Here is a 23,076-nt window from a genome sequence, read left to right on the forward strand (position 1 = left end):
TAGTTCCATGGGGGTACTAAGTGCTGGCAACTAAGTGCTGGGAACTAAGTACGGCAAAGTACTTGGTGTGAAAGTGGCTTATGGTGCTCTAGGAGGAGATCTAGGTGATAAGATGTGGGGGTGTTACCTTGGTTGTTTATTGGCTAATGGTTACACAAGCCAAAAAATCGTTATGACATCATAAAGTGGCCAAAATCTGCAGGTTTTTATATAAATGGATCAGGACAAAAAGTGAGTGAATATTTTTTCCTGAAACTTTCAGAATCTCTTTACACATAGGGGACACATGTTTATGTATAAAAGACATGGCAAAGTAGATTTTGCATAATAGGTGACCTTTTAATATGAGCACCATATTGGTAACGGAATTGTATACAGAGCCAAGTGGCTTATTAATCCCAGCCCCAACAGCACTGCAGCCATATTCCCATTTTTTACAGTTATTTGTGCGACCCTTCTGATCGTTCCGGTAAGGTGGAAAAGGTTTCACTTTGTGTTTCTCCAGCAATTGAAGAATCGACCGGAAAATGTCAAAGTCCTGGTTTACCCCCCAAACAACATATTGATAGCTTTATGTGCAATGGAGCAGTAAATTACCAAAGCTTGTAAGTTGTAACATTAATTTTCTTTTACTAGTATATCAATTTATGAGGTCTTTGCAATATAATATTTAAGTCAGTAGCAGAGGTTATTTGAGAGCTTTACTTTTGTTTGTTTTGATAATGTAGTTGGGTTTCGGTCTGATGAGTAACAGGGCAGGAAGACAACATGGGTAACAAGTTCAAATTGCAACGACAAGTAACAGCGGGAACCATTTAGTTTGTGCAGGTGCGGAACTGGTAATGCACATTAATGAGCAATAACACTTCTCATTTTGGTAATTTTATTTTGTTTGGTTGTTTTGTACTGTCGCTTATTTTTGTCAGGTTGGGTGTCCTAACTATACTCATTATGTGTTTATGTTGGTCAGGTGGTGAAGTATCGTTTTGGTTTTCCTCTGCATCAATCTCAATTCTGTGAAAGCACATTTGTGGATTTGTTTGGTGGCTGCGTGCACTGACCCCTCCAAAATCACAAATATGCTTTTGATGAATGGTGGGTTTTGTTTCCTTCTATTGATTTGACGTTTTTATCTTGAAGGTTTAAATGCATGTACAACTTTGTGGATAATATGAATGAGGAGTCCTGAGACCTAATTCAGTGTGTACTATTTGGAAATGTACTAGCAACATCATATGTTTTCTATTTGTGCTGTGGGACTGTGCACCTTCTTGACGAAGACAGGTTTTGCTGAGGCATTGCCAACTGGACTTCCCAAATGGCCCATTAGTCAAATGATTGCTGCTTCTAAAGATGGAGCCGACGTCACGAGGCATTGTTGGTGTCTGTCCAAGCTCCTCTTGGTGATAATGCATCCCCTCCTCCCACCATGTAAAGCATTCATCTGGCTCCAGCCACTCTTCAGATTGCACCATACTGTGTCAAGTAACAATGCTCTCGTTTTTATGATCGGCAAAATAGAAAAATAAGGCATGTCCCTTTCTAAAATAGTAGAGCCCTTCTCCTTCACATCAGGAATACAACATGTTTTTCCTAAAACAAGGTTGAAATCAGTCGGATAACAAGAGCATACTTGTCGTTTCCCAATTTCACAGCTTGTGTGATGACTAACTTGGATGGTTCAGGCATTATAGCGTATCGTTAGAATTTTTTAGACCATGAATGAGCTTTATAATGTTGTCTCTTGCCTTTTGGTTTCTACCTAACCATAAGGGAATTCTCTGTCTCTTTTAGCTTTTACCACAACTAAATTAGCCACATGTTACAGTAAAACAGCAATACCTTCACACAAGGGACTCATGTCTGACACACATGGTTGCCATTTCATGGGCCCATTAGTGTCTGAATAATTCTCATTGCAATAAGCACATGCTGTCATGCTTGAAATAGAGTGATGGCTACCTCTGTTAATTTTGTTTTCATTCACCTGGGCAATGTAACTTGAACATTTGTGTTTGGTGCTCTGACTATTAAGCAGGGCTAATGCGGTCAACTGTCTGTCCCTCTCTCTGTCTCTATGTCCCTCACAAAAAGGCAGTTTGGGGATTGGATGAACATGTGCGCACACACATGAAACCACACAAAGCAGTGCTACGCAGACTTTCTAAACAAAAGCAGAACAATAAGTGAGGTGATGACGACTCTCCAAACAGTCTATGTCAATTAGATAGTGATGAGTGTTTGAAGGCGTGTGCCATTTTAATTTGTATGTGTTAATATGTATGTGAGAAAAAGGGGGGAAGGCTTTACCTCATAAGGCGGTTGTTGTACATATGCTGAAAATAGATGCAACCCAGTAAATGAGCTTTGGATATCCACTGGGTGAATTTATGTAAAACAACTCAGTTTGCAATGGTTGAAGAGTGTTTATCTGCAGTGTATTTGGGGCAGCTGACTCCGATTTCTTTAAAACTCTAATCCTTAATTTGGCTACCGTGGTAACAGCAAGTGTTGTCTATTGTGTGAGTCGCAGATCTTAAGGAGTAACAAATACTTTGAGAAGCTACTCTTTCAGAAATACAACAAAGGAGCAACAGGTGTATTTGTGAACAGTGCAGCCAAACAAACTCATGCTGTTTTAATAAAGAAGTGGTGAGTTTTCATGCTATGAGAAAACACCATCTAGTTTGAGCTCACACAGAGCGATTATCTTTCCATACAACATCAGAGCAAAGGAAGGTGCTGGTGACCTTGCCGACGAGTTGGAGTCGTGCTCTCTGCTCGTTCTTGTTCCATTACATGCAATTATTACAGAACTGATCCTACGTCACAGATTGGTTTGGTGGTCTCTAGCAACTTTTCATGTCTGTAACAATGTCCTGATTAATCGGGATATCCAGACACCTGACTCACAACAGTTTTCATTAAGAACTATTTTCTTCTGATATATGGCACTAATTGTCTCGCTGTGCAGGAAGATGCCCCACTTCTCCTGTGACACCACATGAGGGCTCATCTTACCACCAAACAGAGTAGCAACATGAAAACCTGAATCAAGATAAAAATCCAGTTTTTATTCAAATGACATGTAAATGCTCCACAACGAGCCGACAGCAGATACAAACCCAACCTCGTTGCCAAGCGATGTTTCACTGACACCATTTGGGAGCTGACTTTTTGTCCAAGGTCTAATAGTCTGTATTGGTGTCAGTTTAAAATAGTTTTTTGAGTGCCAGTGTGTCCACCAGACAGAGCAGGACCAAAAAGGGCAACAGCTTAGAAGGACATCTGGACAAATTGCACATGAAGGGTCATTTATTCCAAGTCAGGACCAGGTTGTCTTCAGTCATTTATCTTCACTCCATTTTACTGCAGACAGACTTTGTATTAAACCACCATTACACCAGGAAGATCACTCACCTCAGTTCAGACTTGAATGGGAGATTATTCAGACTTTCACCGCCATCTTATCTCAAAGATCAGAGGCAATACTTTCGTGCTTGAAAATATATCACTCTTACTGTAAGCTTAAACATCTCCCTGCTACCGTGGGATCAAATTGTCGAACTGGTACAATTGAGGAATAGGATGTATGAGTCTGTGCAAGAGATATAATTGTTTTACTATTTAAAAGCCAGGTTTCACAGCTTTTCCAACACAAATGATCTGTGGAGAGTCCTTAGATTTAAACACCTATCTCCTAAGCTCTGAATCCACCTCAGCCTTTATGTTAAGAAATAATACATTCAGCAGGAATGGAAAGCCCAATCTTTCAAACTGAGAAAACCACTCACTTTTAATAGCCAACAACGACCGGAGGGTCTGTATCCTGGCAGTGCATGTATCTTACTTTTGTGAAGAAACAGATAAAAGGCAGACTTTGAGTTGACTTTGAGTTCAGCCTTTGAAATGTAAGACTGTGGTAGACGAGCTTTCTCTTGAGCATATCCTGTTGTGCATGATCACTTCTGTCAAATCCTTTGTTGTTGTTGCTTTGTGCTTAAATTAAATGTCAAACACACATCAGCAGATCCTGTGGCACAACTTTTAGTTGAAAGAGTAGAAATGTCAAATAAATAAGCAATAACCTTGGTCATGTCAATGCCTGGTGAAATAATTGTTGAGTTACAGGTATAGATTCGAGAACCCTCTCAACCCATCTCAAAACTGATGCATTGTTGAAATGTGCAATCTGACAGGGTCATCTGCATTTCAGCTGTTGAATATGCGTTACTAAAAATAATCTTATATAGAGCTGAAACAATTAGCCAATTATTCAAATTAGTCGTAAACAGTAACTCAATTTCCTATCTATTCTGATAATTGACCAATCGTTATTCTTACTCAGGGCTATGTAGGGAAGGCAATGTCGATCAGTCCGCCTCTTTCGTCCGGACTAATTTATTAAAAAAATTATTTAAAAGCATTAGCATATTGGTGTTAGCATTTAGCTCATAGCACCACTGTCTCTGTACAACCTGCACTGCAGCATGGCCATATATTGTTGTTCAGTTAAATCTTACTTTTAATCAAATAAAAACGATTTTGTATCATGAGAAACTATGAAAAACATTGACATTTACTAGAGGCAGAAATATTAGGCCATTAATCAGGAAGAAAATTGGCAGAAAAATTGATAATAAATATGTTTGGCCGTAATCTAATGTGTGTGCTTAAATGAAAATCCATCATAAATTCCCTGGCATGTATTTTAATAATAATAATACATTTCATTTCCAAGCGCTTTTTCAGGTGCTCAAAGACGCTTTACAGTGGTGATAAAACAAGATATAATAGAATACAAATGTTAAAACAGCAACACAACATAATTCACATATTAAAAGCCAGTCTGAAGAGGTGTGTTTTGGTCAGTGTTTTGAAGGTGGGGGGTGTATTGGTGTATTAGATGGTGTATTTCTGACTTCATTAGAGATGACAGAACTGAAACAGGCCTGCCTAATCAGGCAATTGTTTTTACCAGTCACAGAGGGTTTTCTGACCTAGCCAACAATTTGCATTAATGAGGAGGTTGGTTTTTCTTCTGCCTGGTGAACCCGTTTTGAAAGCATTCATGACCCACGTTTGCATGAAATTGTTCGGCTATGTCCCTCCTGCTTTCAAATTCAAAAGCTTTCATTGTCATTGTACAGAATACAACGAGATGTATAGTTACTGCTCCAGCGAGTGCTTTAAAAACAGACATGTTTAGATTAAAAGGTCTGACAGTTACGACCAGCAAGTAGTGCACACCGTTTTGGATCGTCATGTAGATGACCAGGATTAATAAATAAATGATTAAAATAGAATTATGATCAAATATATATGATACATATTACAGTATATACATAGAGACAGACCATGATTATTGCACGGTGGGGATATGGGGAGTTATTTTTGTGTGTTTAATGTCCTAATTGTGAAGGTAAACTTCTGTTGTTGCAATGTTGAGGTAGAATGAAGGAGTCTGGAACCGTTGTTAGCCAAAAGCACCGAGAGTTTATTGATCACAGTACATTAATTACATACGGCCGGGGAGATCACTTAGTTGCACACCGTCCCGTGTTTCACCAGCGATCTCTGAACCAAAAGACACAAAACATCTAACCAACACGAGGAGAGGCGGGCTTCCAGAAAGCCCGCGTATAATCAATAGCCGATGCGAGACAATGGTCTGCTTGTCTCAAAGAGATGCTGCCAGGTCTCAAACCCCCCACGGATATAGGAGAAGCGTTTGACCTGTGACCTCAACCTACAGAGGAGTCTTTGAGTGACTACAAGCAGATGTTTGCAGTATCACAGACTCTAAGGAATAATAAGAGATTCTATAAACAGATCAGATTAAAATATTCTCTTACACTAATGGCCCATGGGAAGAAACTGTTTGTGAGTCTGGAGGTGCGGGCTTTCAGTGAATGGTAGCGCCGGCCCGAGGGCAGCAGGTCGAACAGATGACGGGCTGGGTGGGATGAGTCCTTCAGGATGGAACTGGTCCTCCTGAGGCAGCGAGAGCTGGTGATGTCTTCCAGGGAGGAGCTAATTAGCGAACTGAACACTGAGTACCACTGCTTTCAGTCTGGATGGAAACAATACCGGCTAATTGACCATACCGGTCACACTTTGATTGGAGTGAGGGTAGAAAATTGACACTGTGGCACCAAAGCAGATAACAAGTACAAAGAAAATACATGTCCAAAAGTGTTATAATGCTGTTAACGGTCATTTCAACAGACTATGTAAGTCCCAGTGCATCATATTAAAATCAATTTGTAAAACATCCCTAACGTCCAATACGTCTACATTTTGGCTTTTTATGAATTCCCTTACTACCATCCCTTCTCTCAGTGGAGTGCACAGTTTAATGTAACTTCTGTTTTCTCTTGTTCATGTGCGTATACTTTGATATTAATGACTTCTTTCCAGGATTGGGCTGACACTACTGATCAATTTCACAGCCCCTCCCCAGCTTGCCTCTAAAATGTTTATACGAACTTTTAATCTAGCCATTGCAATTACACCTGGTTGACATGCATTACTGCTTTTAACGCATTAAATGTCTTAAGTGGGGATGAAATTAGAGATTGTTAGCGTTTTGAAAATCACTAACAGATTACTTTCTGTTACTTTTCTGTTCATGACATTAAAAAATGTTCCCTGTAAAAGTTTTGCATTCAAACTCAAATAATCATTTGAAGCACAATTAGCCTAGTGTATCAAAAGGGAAATAATGAGTTGCTAATTAGATGCTATGTGAAAGGATGCAGTAGGCAAATGTCTTAGATACTACAGGACAATCCTTGATGGAGACACTGCATTGTAGGGAGGGTCGCCTAGAAACAGCAGAAAGTACAGGTGGAAAGCTGCAGCATGAAGTAAAAAACAAAGCTTTTGAGTTCCAGGAACAAGATAAAAAGATACTTGTCACTCCTGCCTGTTTTCCAGGGATGAAAAGTGCAATAACTCTGCTTTCATTCTCACACAGACACAAAACCCACCCACTCTTAGCACACATCTCTGTGTTCAGTGAAGCCTCCAGAAAGCACTCGACTCTGCTGGTAGTTTCAAGGTGTTTCCTAGGAGAGCTTCTTTCAGTAAAGCAGGTGTGCTGTCAATGGGTGCTCCAAAACACACACACACATCACACATACACACATGTCTAGATGTGTGTGTCTACATCAGAGCACAGTCATTCGTCACAACAATGTAATACAACTACACGAACAAAGCTAAGACATACACACAATCACACTAATTTCTTAAGCAATGCTTACAAACGGTATGAATTGCAAAACCAGAAAATGAATGTTCCATGCATTTTTGTCTCGTAATATTGAAGTGACCAAGCAATATATTTATAATGATATTGCATATCGATGTACAATCGATATGTACATCGATTGTACATATCGAAATGCCTTATTGAAAATTGCCTTTCAATAAGGCACTTTAGAAAAGCATTTGTTTGTTCTATTAATGATCAAGTTATTTCTTAAGGCTTTATATATTCAAAATAAGCCATTAATGAGTAGTTTGCAAGATTTTGATTATACAAACACTGTGGACAGAGCTGGGTTTAAAAGTAAATGTAAACGTTGCGTATTAAAAGTAATGTGAGAGTCTAAAAGTAATAAGTGAAAGTAGGTATATTTACTCAAGCATGCTACTTTAAGATTTTAAGTATTTTAATTTGTTGCTACTTTTATAGTTCAATAATTGTATGTTAAGAATACACTTGATTGATTTGGTGAAATTCACAAGCTTACCGACATTATAAAAAGAAAAAAAACATTAGCTTTTCCCTTAAAAGCTGCAACATTAAGGTGATAAATGAACCCTCTATGGCATGACTTTTTATTTTGGGAGGAAAAAAATGTTTCACCATGTGTTTTAGGAGCTTAGGGGTCCCTGATATTATATCAATTATAAAATGTGACCTCACCCCTCAACCAGGGGTTGGTTTGTTGCCTCAGGGCAACACTGTGCTCTACGAGGGTATTGAAACACCAAGGATTTCTACAATTCAGAAGAAATAGAAAAAACAACTCTATATGAATTCAAAAGTGTGTGTGTGTGTGTGTGTGTGTGTGTGTGTGTATGTGTGTGTGTGTGTGTGTGTGTGTGTGTGTGTGTGTGTGTGTGTGTGTGTGTGTGTGTGTGTGTGTGTGTGTGTGTGTGTGTGTGTGTGTGTGTGTGTGTGTGGTGTGTGTGTGTGTGTGTGTGTGTGTGTGTGTGTGTGTGTGTGTGTGTGTGTGTGTGTGTGTGTGTGTGTGTGTCCATTTCCTGTAAATATCAGTAGATGATAAAAACATTGATTAGGTTTATCATGTTACAGCTGAGCACACTTGCAACACTATTGCCTGGAAAAAAGTGGTCCAAGTGGCACAGTGTTGCCCTGAGGCAACGAACAAAAAAACATAGTTTTAGATAATTAATAAATACATAGTAAGTCTTTAAACAATCAAATACTTCTTTACATATTCTTGCACATGCATGTGTTTTTTATTTTAAGTTGTGTACATTTACCAAGTGGTGGCCCTGAGTCCCCTGCAGTTTTGCTTGCAGAAAGGACTGCTCCACCCCCAGACAAAATGCCACACCCATATAATTCTCTCATTTTATTGGACACCAGCATGTCAGGTGACATTGTGTATATTTAAAAAACAAAAAATATTTAGAAGGCCAGTGTGAGGTCGAAAAAAGTGGTTTGTTGCCTGAGGGCAACAGTATGCCATATAGGGTTCAAATTGAAAAAATATAACATATTTATAGTATACTTGTATGTATGTTGTGCACAATGAGTACTTTTCCTTTTTCTATTGAATTACATATTGATAACTATTTTAACTAAAGTTCAGTGTTGAATAAAGGTATTTCACTGGTAAGTGTTTCCACACACTGGTAGAAAGTTATAATAGTTTTGAAAAGGTTATATTTCGGAAGGCAGAAGATGTGAAGGGAGAGATGTGTAACACATTGTATAGTTGCAGCCTTCAGTATTCGACACAACAGTTTCTACCAGACACACAGACGTGACATTCACACACAGACATGATGAATGTGTCGGGGAGGAGCAGACGCTTTATGATACCTGAACTCCTGCAGGGCCAGGAGGAGAGGGGGGAACGTGGCAGGAGGAGGTGTTACCGCCTCTTGTGCTGCGGCTGAATAATTCATGCGACATCTTCACCTCAGTGCCGAATACGTGAACAAATAGCTCTGATTTGAAGCTTTGTATGCTGTGCATGTTCACTCAGAGCTCTGGTCTTTCTGGCTTTAGTTCTTCGAAAGAAATGTACACAAAGGCACACTCAGACACTGAAGGACGAATGTCTCACTGATCGTCTGCTGGGAGAGAAAAAGTTGAAGATCAAAATGTCTGCGATTGTCTTTGTTGGAGCATCGAGTGTCTGATGAGTCTCTGAGCGAATGGTCTTACTCTGTATCGTCAGATGGCTGCCTTGTCTTGACACAGTTTCAAAACAAGCTAGGAAACATCAATTAGAGTGAACAATTAAAGTCCTGTCGAGCAAAGATGACTATTCTGGTATTAGAACACATAAGTTGCAATGTTTTCAATTCTCTGTTGGCCAGGAGTTTACATTACATTACATTTCATTTAGCTGATGCTCTTATCCAAAGCAACTTACAGTAAGTGCAACAAACCATAAAGAAACAAACTCAATCCAACAAGAAAAGTGAAGATATATTCGCTTCAAACAAGCCAAACCATTGTAAGTGCTTTTACATTAGTTTCAAATAGGCTTAACCCAGTGCAACATACTCTAGTGCAGGGGTGTCAAACTCAATTTCATCGCGGGCCACATTCGCATAAAGGTTGCACTCAAAGGGCCGGTTGTATAAATATATAATATATATATAAAAAAATGTATTATATTACTTTATTGCCTCTGAATTGGATTATTATCGGATAGGATAATAACTAATAACTAACTACGTCTGAAAGCAGAAGTCCAGGGCAAATAATTGCAAGTCTCTTCAATGCGCATGTCACAAAACGAGATGCATTGTGGGACATGTAGTTTATGGGCAACCTGCTTCTGTAAAGTGTCATGTAACCGTATAATAAACGTATTATATTCTTTGCAAGCTCTTGCGGGGCCACAGAGTTTGAGACCCCTGCTCTAGTGTATTTATTTAATGGCCAAGATACAAGCCAAGTAGGTGGGTTTTCACTTTACGACGGAAGATATGTCCTGATATCAGCCAGCTCGGTCCTCTGCCCCGTGTTACTCCTCCCTCTCTGCTCTCATCGTCATGCCCCCACCTGGTCATTGCAGCTATCCAAACGCTCCTGATATCTCCCACCGCACTAGCGCTGAGAGGACTGCTCTTACACGTTTTTTGCCCTTTCACCCCGCAGTCAGTCTTGTTCTACACAAATTGCCCCCCACGTGTGGATCTACTGTAGAGATGAAAAGGCCGGGCTTGTGTAATGTTGCCGTACCAGAGCCATTACACTGTGCCAGAACATGAAGATGGCCCTTTTTCATTTTCTCAAATCTGTTTGAGAAAATGGCTTTAGTTTATCTCTTGGCTTCTTTAATCGTGCCATTGATCTTTCCATTGATAGACAATTATGTCAATGCGCTGTTAACAGAGACTGATGAGTGCTCTCCTTTTTAAACACCACAGCTGCAGAGCAGGCCTCGCTCCATCATTTTTAACTCACTAAATCCATCAAAATGCAGTCTCTTTTTCAGGTATGGTTCATTTGTATGCATATAATCCATTAATGTCACATGGTGTTGAATTGATGAATTGATCATGATATCTGCCGAGGGGGGATTACAAAAAAAGATACATGTTGAGCAGAGGCACGTATCCCCATCAAAAGAACATCTCCTAAATGTGTGGGATTTGGGAAAAGACATTTCAGACTTTGAAAACCACCGATGTAAAGGGAAGTAGAGGATCATCTACAGCTATAATATTAGTTTAAAAAAAGGAAACACGATTACAAATAGCTAAGAAGTGTGGGAGAGAGTGATGAGGAAGGACACCTGTCATAATGTGATGTATCATGCAAATCAAGTGCAGCAGACTCAGTCAATATCCCTTGATAATGGAGTCTGTGAATTCTAATGTCAAACAGGACTTCAGTCCAAGTAAAACATGCCTATCAAAGATATTTCCTCGCGCTAATATTGAACATGTGATGGTGCTTTCAGAGATCCAGCATCTTTGTGTAGAAAACCAAGAGAATAGGGGAGCCAAATTAGATGCAGAAATTATAATTAGGATATAGCTGTAAATACAACACACATGTCCACACTGTAGCTATTGCACATTATGTTTGAGTTACCTATTTAATGCTTTTCTTTTCATGATTTGCAATACATGCTACTTTGTTTGTTATCTTTGTTTTCTCTGTCACTTTATCCTGTCATGGCTTGATTTTAAAGGCTTAATTTCTACTGGCCTATGTTTTGGTCTCAGACTCTTGGACTCCACAGATCAATAAGGAAAATGGGATCGAAGCAAATGACCCTGAGCAGAAATGGAGTCAACGGATCTAATCTGTCGCATTTAGCCCATCATAGAGCCTTTGGTCGTGTTGTTTTCAGCCTTGTTAGCTCCTTAAACACGCGTCACAGTTATTACTAAATACTTGTCCATCAAATGTATTGGACTTAACATGGATCAAATGTAATGTCATGATGCAGCTTTTCTTTTTTAAAGAAGGTGTTTAGAGTAGAAATGGAATCATGGTGCCCAAATTATTATAAAGTATATCCACACCAGCATGTTAAGATATCATGTTATTAGAGGTTCTCTTTTGCCAGAACTACGCTACATTGTCCTTTTTGGTAGGAATTAGTATTTGAATTGACCCTATCATTCTTTCATTCATATACTTATATCCAAGAAGTCAGGATTTCTCCTCCTCAAAAGCCCCATCTCCATCGCTCAGATGTTTTTCTGTGCCTGCTGGAGCCGCTGAGTTGAATAGATTTAAATCCACTTTTATCTGGGCTTCTCCGTAGAGCTTGAACTCATCAGTCTTTTCAGCTGCATTTGGGTAATGGCGAGTCTACGATCTAAATCTGTTTACAACCCTTGCCTGAGTAAACAAATCTGCAGCAGTAGTTTCTATAGAAACCTAAATTCTATCCACTTTATGCCAAGGCAATTTCATCAAAAAGATGACATAAAATGATTTAGTCTATCTCAAAAATTCATTTAAAGCACCTATTCATACATGTGTCTACTGTATATATTTTCAATTTCAATGTGTTTGTGTGAGTGGAATACCATCATTTCATTTTAGGGGAATAACACTGAAGTTATTAATCCAATGATGTCTACTCTTTTATTTCTCAGTAATAAGATAGCATACTTGTATCACATACACCGCAGGTATGCTTTAACAAAACATGTGGGTGTCGCTGAGGATCTATTAGCTCTTCTTATTATAGTAGTTTTTCACTTATAATCCTTTTTTTGCAATATTGAAAGTTTAGAAATAAAATTATATACAAGTGTTTAAGAGTTGCTTCCTCGTCAGATCATACACTAAACGTTCCTCAGTGAAGGAAACAGTGCTGACTTTTGTTTTCAGGGCTTCTTACAAGACACCAGTGGGTGATAGAAATTGAATACAGGGAACTGCGGGGATGACCTGTCAGAGATGATATTGCTTAACACTTCATAAAGTGGGCGATCCTGTGGCTAAATTGAAATCTATGGCAGTTTTAGCTGCCTCACGAAACTGAAATGATTATCTCACACCAGAAAGTTGATGAGTGATGGAATGGAGAGAAAACTTTCCTTCTCACTTTCTTCCCGCTGTGGAGGGTGAAGATTTGTCCTGAGGGTATTTTGTCGTAGAGCTTGTTGCTAAAGATTTACTGTATAGATTCACAGAAGTGTGAAACTTTTGGCGTAAACATTTATCTTATTCAGTCTGTAATGGATCCTATATATATATATCAAACGAGATTCCTTGTTGAAGCGCTGGTAAGGATAAGAGCACATTATTCAAGATTCAAGACTTTTATTGTCATTTGTGCATATCTCAAGTGTAGTTATGACAATGATAATCTTAGGTCACAGGCTCCTCCAACAATGCAACACAATAAAACATAAAATAGTGCAAGTAAATAAAATAGAATATGGTAAAGGTTGTGCTCTGCAGGTCGATGCACTGTGCTTGAAACTGCAGTAAAGGCTACAACAATAAGTATTTTTGTTGAATGATGTTTAATAGCTTACAGTTTGCTCATACTTTAGCTAGAACAACTTTATATGGCAATAAAATGTCACTAACCGCCTGTGTTGCTCGCCTCAAATGGAAGCAGTGCAGCTTTAAAGCATCGAAGAGATGTGCAGATGTCCTATAAAACAAGCTTCTGTCTCCCCACAAAATCAAGAAATATAAGGTTGTCTTTTATTGTTCCTGTGACGAGCATGTAAAGTACGCCCCATCTGTCTGCCGACTCGCTTTGCACATGGTGTGTTTCGCTAGCAGTATTCTGCTTGAAAGAATTAACTAAGGGAAGCTACATCAGCAGCCTGATGATAATTGTCCATTAGTGTGCTCTGACATCTTGTGTCTTTGTATTGTTTGGCATTGTGCACTGCAGATACTCAACACATGCTGACTGTGGAGCCTCTTTAGACACATTCAATTGCTATGGGATTAGAGATAGCTGATTTTTAAATACAATCCTATGAAAATGTATATGGGATTTTAAAATTAAAAAAGCAGAGAGTGAAAACATTTCTTTAACCACAGAGATGTGTTTTTCTTGTTTTTGTTTTAATGATAATGTCATCATCATGGCAGCATTGCAGTGTTTTCAAGCATCTGCCAATTATGAGTAAAAACACCACACGCTAACTAACAGAATGAAAGCGGTACTGAAAAAGATATATTGCCGTAATTACAAGGCCACCAATTTTGCTGGCGACTATTGATTGGTGGAAGTTACGGAGTCATACCCTCAGAGTGTCTCTTTCACAGATGGTCTGCTCCTAATGAACCAGACTAATAAGCCAGATGCCTTCGTGCTGTACCGCACAAGGCTTTGCGAGGTGATATGGAAGGAATGTTACATACATCTTTAATTGAGGACAAGGAGAGGATCCATGGTGACATGTACAATTCGATTTAACTTCCTATTGGATCCAATGACATGCCTGGAGGGGATACATTCATTTAATGGAGGACCTGTTGGAGTTGACATTTTACTCGCTGTACCACATTGTAGTTGGTGAAGGGTCAGTAACGTGAAGCAAAAAGAAGATGTAATTGACGTTAAACACTGTAAAAGTAGTTTTAATTATCAGCTAGCATGTATCCCATCCTTCTACATCATGTTTTTGCTTTATCTAGCTTCAGTGTATGGGGTTGTAATGGATGCTGTGCAAACCATCTGCAAACCATTTATAATGTTGTGTATAATGAGTCTTCCTGAGAATGTTGTGTGTTGCCTGGCAGCCTGTGCCTCTCTGCTTGAGTCATTCTCACTGTTGGTCCGTTTTTGTCTGTCTGCTCTCAATCTGTCTGCCTGTCTGTGTGTTTACTTGTACTTCATTTCTAAATCACTCTTAGAAACAATGGCAGCCAAGATATTAAGACATCAGACCGCTCTGTTATTGGATGCATTCATCATTCAAACGGCAAGACGGCATTTAGTATTGCAGCAGAACTCTAATTCGAATGTAATGCAACCACAAGCTATTGATAGTAATTGCCATTTTGGATTGGCTACATTGATATGCTGCACTGATCTCTTTTTTAAGCTGCTCATTAGAATGTGTGGCCTTTTTAAAAGCGACAAGCAGGCATCCATTTTCTTTCTTTAGTTTGTTCCAAAGGGTGTGTGACATCCAGTAGAGGGTAGCATAGAGTTTACAATGACAAACTGTGTCTCTTCTCTTCCAGGGCCAAAGTGTTTCGGGGAAAGAAGATCCTTGGTGACTACGACATCAAAGTGGAGCAGGTATCGTATTGATTTCTATAGACCTATGATGACACAGAATCATTTATTGAAGGTTGAGGGGGGTTCAGAACAGAGAGGAAAGTGAACTGACACCACATTCACCTCTGATATGAAAATGCATACGTTTGAACCGACTGATTGCTTTGTACAGAAAGTTAAAGTTCCAAAGAACTAAGAAACAGGGACGTGCACAGACATTTGGAGGGGCTATTGCTCTAAACTGGAAAAAGGGCCTCCCCCCGGAAAAAAAACACAAGACCTTTTGAAAATTGTAACTTGTTTTTGATGTAAAAGAAACCAAACGATTTTTACATTAACTAATTTGAAGAGTAATTCACATTATCATCTCATAACAAAATAAGCTAAGGTGACCAGGGACATTTTTTGTTTTGCGGTCCATATCTCATTAAAATATCTAATGTTAGTAACTATTAAAGACAAAATGGGGACAATTCTGTTCTAATGTAGTTTGCCAGACCATTGTAACTGCTGTGCAGTCCAGACATACTGATAAAATAGGGCCTCTAACTACTGTAATTAATGAAACCAGTTCAATACGCATTATTCTTATTCTTAACATTCTTTATGAGCGTTGGGTATCTAATTACTTATTTATTTAGGTGTTTTTTTGTAAATAACCGACGGTATCAAGAGGAAGTAAAGTCCCCTGGTTTGTCCCTTATACCCTAACTGCCATGAGACAACTCAAAATCAAGTTTCCAAAATCCGATACTGAGGTGGTCTTAACGCACCGGCAGATGACAGAGCTGACGAAGTGTGTTTCCCGTAGCGAGACGCTACAATACTAATTGTGGGCTTATCATGTTGATTCGGCCACAACAGAAAAAAGAAAAACAAACTCTCGCTCTCTCCAGAGGGGCAGGTCAGTCAAAAAGGCCAAACGGGCCGTTGCCCGGGCAACATTAGCCCGTACCTGTGCACGTCCCTGCTAAGAAATATATACTGGAAGGTGTTACTCCAGAAAAAAGAGTGAATACATGTGACATTGCTATGTTGTGGTTGCAGAGAAAGGAGGATAGGTGTGGCCTGTGATGGCAGCAGTTCTCCTGGACTGCACCAAAACTTAAACAACTATTAGATTGATACCCAAATGCACTTTTGTACAGATATTCTTTGTACGTGCCTATGGACGAGAAATCTTAATGACTTAGTGAACCCCTGAAGTTTCCGTTAACTCCAGCTAGAGATTAACATCTTTGGTTATTATTAAAATATCTGGAGATATAGGCATACTGAAATAATTTGTATAAGAAAATCTACAGATATTCTAGGTGTCCTTAGGGAAAAGTTCAGTTAAATCTACAGCGTTCCCCTGGTTATGAATAAAATGATGATGTTGCAAACTGTCTAAGCTTTAGACTACATTGTACAGCATTAATTAGCAAACGTTAGCATGCTAAAAGTACCTGTAAAGCATACAGCCTACCTGCTAAACATCAACATGCATTGTAACTGTGAGCATATTAGCATTGTACACATCAAATAGATTCTCTGCCAGGAATCTGTGTTACAGGTTTCAAACCATGTCTGCCCCATAGAAACTGCTGAGTGTTTTTGTTTTTTGCACTAGTCATCCTCAGCAAAAATGTAATTTGTGCTGTGCATTACACAATAATAAATATACATATAACACTTGTAAAACCATCAGTTCTTCCTTATCTTTTAAAGTGTGTGCCACTTATGGTTTCATATTGGTTGAACCATCCTATCCAGGAAACCAATTTCATTTTGCATTATTTGGTTAGTGCATAAAACTGAAATGAATATTTTCTGGGGTTGAAGGCCAAGCAGCTTCACAGCTAATAGATGTTGACAATGAAATTACGACCTCAAGCCTTCACACAGAAACAGAAATAGACACAAGAGGAGGCCGGAGTCGGCAGCTATGAGTCACAGACAAATCTTCAATTTGCAACCACACATGCATTATTCTACTCTCGAATAACAATATAGTTTATACAATAAAATAGATGTTTGTCACAATGTCAAAAATACAATGAGTATTATAACCGCTCATTGAAATGCTAAAGTGTTTCGTATCGCTTTCTATCACTGCTTCTGCAAAATACATTTTTAAAAGAGAAAATAATTTATTTACCAGTTTACCCATGTATGAAAATGATTAAAAAAAAGCTATACCCAGTATAAAAACAACTGTCATTATAGAAACAAGTTAAAATATAATGTCTTCTACAACAACCTTAACTATTTAGGGTAGAATTATTAGATATTCACACTTATTACTTACACACTTACGTACTTATTGTAAGTCGCTTTGGATAAAAGCGTCAGCTAAATGCAATGTAATGTAATGTAATGTAATATTCTGCTTATTCTTTATGAAATTTCTGTGTCTCGTGTTCTCTTTCCACTCTTGTAGGCCGAGTTTTCAGAGGTTAACCTCGTCTCTTATTCAAATGGAAACTGTAGCGTGGACATGCAAGTCATCAGGGGCGGGACCAAAGTGGTCAGGTCAGTAGCACACACACACACACACACACACACACACACACACACACACACACACACACACACACACACACACACACACACACACACACACACACACATTCCATAGAGATTAATTACAACCACAAAAAAAGCAACCAACCATTGACAATAAATCCAAAACCTACAACCTGAAGAACTTTGTGAAACTTTCCATAATTTGGAAGACATTTGGCTCTTTACAAAAAAGAATAATAACAACTTAGATTTATTTTTCAAACCCGAGCGCAGAGCTGCTGTATAACTCGTATGCATCAATTAAAGATGATCCAAATATATTTTTGGGGAAATCAAAATGATTCCTCTTTGAAATAAACTATTTGTCTACCGCAAGCTCTAAACAGTGGAAAGGACGGAGGCGTATGACCACAGTCATTACCCACAGACTGGCCCAGTGCAAACACGTGAACGCACTGTAAACCAGACAATCACACACCACAGACCACAGCGACACAGACATCAGCGCCCCCGCTGAAGACTGCCAGAGATTAAGTATACTCCCACTGCTCACCAACAAAACCAACAGGAAATAAAGACGGCAGCCTCAGACTGGTGATCAGCCTCGCTGCCCTGTAATTATGCTTTATGAACGGTTTGTCCTCAAATGTGCACCCACAAACACTGACCTGAGATAATGCAGATTCAGGGAAACTTCGATTTTTGGTTGGTAGACAAAAAGATTCACATTCATCTAACCCGACACTAGTATGTCTACAGAAGCTTTATTCTTTTAAATCAGAGCTCCTCGGAGACCTCCATAGTTGTATCATCGCCTCTGTCTCAGCCAAACAAGGACAAGCTGTGGAGAAAATGAATGCGTTTGCAAGATAATTATCTGTCTTGTTGTCTGCCAGCCTGAGTTCTTTGCAGTCTTTTACGACTTGGACGGTTTCAACTATCTTCAATTGTCTCGGTAATTACACTGTGTCTATCGATTTCAAGTCAAAGCAGTGATTTGCTAAGTAACCCTAACCAGGAAGACGATTTAATGTTTTCCAAACATGAGGCTAAATGTTATTCAGCTCCTGTCTACCTTCTTTATTGGCTTCATATCTGCAATTGAGATAACAAATATTAAGTAAAAACATCCACCAAGAGGAAACCACAACCCGACAATATAAATAAATATTTACTGTCAGCATGTTGTAAGTCGCTTTGGATAAAAGCGTCAGCTAAATGCAATGTAATGTAATGTAATGTAATGTTTAAGGAGAGGAAAAGGGAATGCATCATCACAAGGGTTATCATTTATTAATGATGACACAAAGTAATTTAAAGAATAAGTCAGGTATTATTTGATTTGATTTCCTCTTCTTACCAAATCCCTTGAAAACCAACAATGTTGTAGTCCGTCTCTCAACATCCTTTCTGTGGTGCTCAGTAGGCTTTTTAGGCCCCGGCCACACGAGGACGAAAACGGTCGTTTGCGTTACTGTTTGTTGTCATATAGACCGTTCGGCCACACGAGGACGACCGAATACGGCACGAAACGACTGCGGAAACGATAACGGGTCCCAAGGTGGATAGAACGGCATACGCAACGCTCTGGGGGGTCCAACGGCTCCGTGTGTACGCCCTATACGATCATTTTCTGATAATGATGAGGCAATAGCCCCGCCTCTCCCCACCTCTGCTGCTCACCCCCGCGTCAAAGTAAACTGCACACTGAATTCAGGTTATTTATCTTTCTCTCAATATGGACCTAAACGCGAGTGAAGTCTAATCTGACAGGACGGAGACACGCAGCTCTGCTCACCTGCAGCTCCTCCCGCTGTGATGCAGCGGTGAACGGAGCAAAACACACACTTCAAGTCAGATCATCACCCTTAGCTATTTTAATTACCTCTCAAACTACCTAAACTAGATATAAATATGTTTATTTTTACTGTCGGCCGGGTCACTCATTACTGGATCAGCTGCTGCATGAGACAGACACTGACGCTGTCCGAAGAGAGGGAGGAAAAAGAGAGGCTCCATGTATTTTATTATTATATTATATAGATTCGTTATTCATTTGTTTTAAAGCTCAATAAATAACAAAGAAGACCTTTGACCGGCACTTTTATAATTTTGTCCGGAAGATTTAAACTTTAATACACGTTGACTGGCGAAAAACTCTGCCCGGTTCCCTCGGCCCCCACCGCGGTGAATAAACAGAAGGGCAACCATGACAACCATGCTTCTTCGCTGCTTTTGTGGAGGAAGTTACAGCGCCACGTACAGGCTCCTGCATATGTACTGCAGCTTCTCCAGCGGTTGGAGCTAAACGGAGCTGTCTCGTGTGGACAGACACTATCCGGTGAATATTGCGTGTGGACGGAAGCCTGTTTGCGATTGCGTTTGCGTTAATCCTATGCGTTTAGCCGTTTTCGTCCTTGTGTGGCCGGGGCCTTAAAATATCCACCCTACATTTGAAGTATTCGGCAATACCCTGCTGTTTATTCTGGCATCATGTTGGCTAAAAGGTTCAGGACATTCAGGAAAAAAACACCCATGTACCGGGCAATAAAGAGTTCATCAGAAATAATCAAAGTAACGTCCACATATTATAATATAAGTTTCCTGGGCGCTGTAGTTTTTAGAAAATATTTTACTCAAAGAAAAGTGTCCACAATCATTTTAATGAGGCAATGCAACCTAGTGCAACGTTGTGACACTATGTCATGGTTTGCCTGGAAAACGCTTATTAAAATAAATTATGTGGCAATCCCCTGAGATTTCATGTAATAATGTCACATTTATTTTTTTCTGATACTTTACGACAAAATACCCAAAAAACGAATGCCATCAGCCTAGTTTTGATTTGTGTTCAGTGCTAATTAACAGATGTAAACATATCAATACAAAATATGAAACCATCGCAGAATCTGATGAGTGATGGGTCAAATAAAGTGAGTAATAGCAATACACATATATCCGCACACCCTAAAGCTCCCATCTGAATGATTTTAATGCTGCTGTGTAACAAACAAGCTCTTCCACAACAGTAAATAAAACACCTATTTACCAGCATGTGTGCACTGTGAGATTAAGCTTGTTAGCTTGTGAACATTTAGCTTAAAGCACTGCCGCTAGCAGGGGGCGCCGTAAGGGGGTGAAAAGTTAGAACGATTCTAAGGGCCCGTGACTGACAGGGGCCCAAACAATTTTAGAACATTAAGAAAAAAATGTTTAAGTAACCAATGTGATATATTTTCATGGGGCCCAAAATCCCTGGTGGCGCCCCTGGCAGCTATCATAACTGTACTATCATATCGGTTAAAAAAGCAAAGTGAAAGCTAGTGGGATGACTCTACCCCTGCTACTCACTGATTCATATTTGAATGGAGGGTCATCTTCGCTGCCTACTGTCAGCTATGAAGAGATATCAGTCACATTAGTCGCTGTGTCTCTCCAGCAGAGTCTTTTTATACTTTCCTGAAGAGTGTGATTAGTATTCTCTGTGCATGAAGAGCTGGTGGTGGCCACCGAGTGCCAAACTTTTCTCTCACCCCTCTTTATGTCTCTTTTACTCTGTATTATTTCCTCTGTCTCTTTTCTCTCACCTCTTCCCTTTCCTTCTCTACCTAACCTCACACTCCCACCTCTCTCATAGTCTGAGAGAAACGAAATAATAACAGGAGTCATGCCCTATCACTATCAACCCATCACTGAGCTGGATTCTGTTTTTGTCTTTAATCTGCGGGTCACTAATGAACTCAAGAGCTTCAGTTTTTAATATTTTGCTCTGGAGACTGATGGGTGGCGGTGGCTCAAGAGGTTGGCCATACACCTGTCGTAAAATCTGCTGTTCCATCTGGTAATGGATCATAAAACCCCACACATGGAACCTATTTCTGTCTGATAATGTTTACTTGTTAAGATCCATCCCTTATTTAACATTCTGAAAGCTATATCCCTGCCATCAATTTGTTGTTTTGCATCAGCCATGAGCTCTAATAGAGATGCACTTTCTTTGTTTTTTTACCTGGCAAGAGTGAACAAATGCTAATGTTAATTAGGGTTGCAAAGGGGCGGAACATTTCCGGAAAGTTTCCGTGGGAAGTTAAGCTGGGGGATTTTGGAAATATTTGATGCAAACTTAAACAAAAAACATGAGATTTCAACAGATTTTTTATTTTTTTTAAGTAGAACAGAACAAGTTTTAATTATTTGTTTCATTGAAGAACGAAAACAGGAATGTTGAGTTAAATATTACTCATCTGTGCATGTGATGGAGGAATGCACAGTGCCCGTAGGGGGTGTGGTCTCAATAGCCATGCAGTAAGCAGTGTGCTCTGGCATGGATATTCAAGTGTACTTGAATGGCATCTGTTTGTTTTAGTCAAGATTATGCTAAAATATACTTTCCCCAAATATATTTAAGTTCCCTATGAAGACCTTCAATTTTGAAAATTCCCAGTTTATTCCCATAAATTCCCATAAATTCCCATGGAAAGTTTCCATCTTTGAAAATTCCCGGGATTTTGCAACCCTAATGTCAATACTCTTTCTGAAAACACTATTTATAAAACAATATGAGCAGTGCCTGTTTACTAAAGATTGTGTGATGTTCATTATAACTACAGCCGCTCCCACTTGTCTTACTGAATGATGCATTACAACATAAAGGGTCATCCGTCATTTCTCTCAATATACTCTGCTTAATGTTGTTAAGATGCATAAGATCCAGGTCCACTGTCACGGTTTGAAAAGGTTAATTCACTTAGGAAAACATCTGGCATCATCAATGGGTAACAACCAACTGAATCACAACGTTTTGCAGCCAAACTCAATGTGCCGTAATGATGTGAAATTGCAATCTCCGAAGAGAAAGCCAGGAAAACAATTTCAAACATGAAGGGTTCACTTGTTTATTACATTTATTTTATGAATAATGATTCACATCATAGATATATTTTCCACTGATACTGAAAGTGATGCTTATAAAACTCCTATGATTTAATTGAATGTGTCATTTTCATTATAGATAATGGAAAAATAAATGTAACATCAATTACCCACTTCAGGCGTCATTTACCATCAGACTGGCTCCTGTGTGCCAGGAAAAGTAGATCTCTTTACTTAGCAATCCACAACAGAGAGCTGAGGATGGGCCGCTCCATTGTCTTTCTTCCTCAGTCCGATATAAGTTATTCATGTGGTCATAGACAGACTCATTCTCTCACTGCCTCTACCTTTCACTTGTGGCTTTGTGGGTTTTCCCGTTGCACCATGACCTTTAGTTAATGCCATCTCTTCTCTTTCTTCCACACAAAATGCAGGTCTGTAACATCAGCCAGATCCAAATGTCTGACTTTATGAAATATCAATACAATCTTGTGCCACAGGCTTCTCCAACAGAGCAACACAAAACACAGATAAACAGAAAAAATATAGTGCAAGTAAATAGTAATACAAAAAGTGAAATAGTGCAATAAGAGTCTATATGCAAGTTATTGAAATAGGATATATAGGTAAATAGATAAATGATTTAAAAAATAATTGTTAAGTAGCAGCCAGATGAATATTAGGGATGTTGTTTCAACTGTTCCGGCCCGTCCACACAGCGGCGTGCGTTGACGCTTCACCATTCACTTTGAAT

The 23,076-nt window shown here is 39.2% G+C and overlaps 1 protein-coding gene across 2 annotated transcripts in view; it reads left to right on the forward strand.

The window, feature by feature from the left end:
- Positions 1 to 23,076, forward strand: part of syn2b (synapsin IIb) — an 89,259-nt gene that overhangs the window by 38,308 nt on the left and 27,875 nt on the right. For both annotated transcript variants that reach the window (XM_034219382.1, XM_034219381.1), the window contains exons 2-3: positions 14,906 to 14,963; positions 17,365 to 17,456. In XM_034219382.1, coding sequence (XP_034075273.1) covers positions 14,906 to 14,963; positions 17,365 to 17,456 — 150 coding nt within the window. The remainder of the gene's footprint in view (positions 1 to 14,905; positions 14,964 to 17,364; positions 17,457 to 23,076) is intronic.

Source organism: Gymnodraco acuticeps, unplaced genomic scaffold, assembly GCF_902827175.1.
Source record: "Gymnodraco acuticeps unplaced genomic scaffold, fGymAcu1.1, whole genome shotgun sequence".
In the NCBI taxonomy this organism is placed as follows: Eukaryota; Metazoa; Chordata; class Actinopteri; order Perciformes; family Bathydraconidae; genus Gymnodraco; species Gymnodraco acuticeps.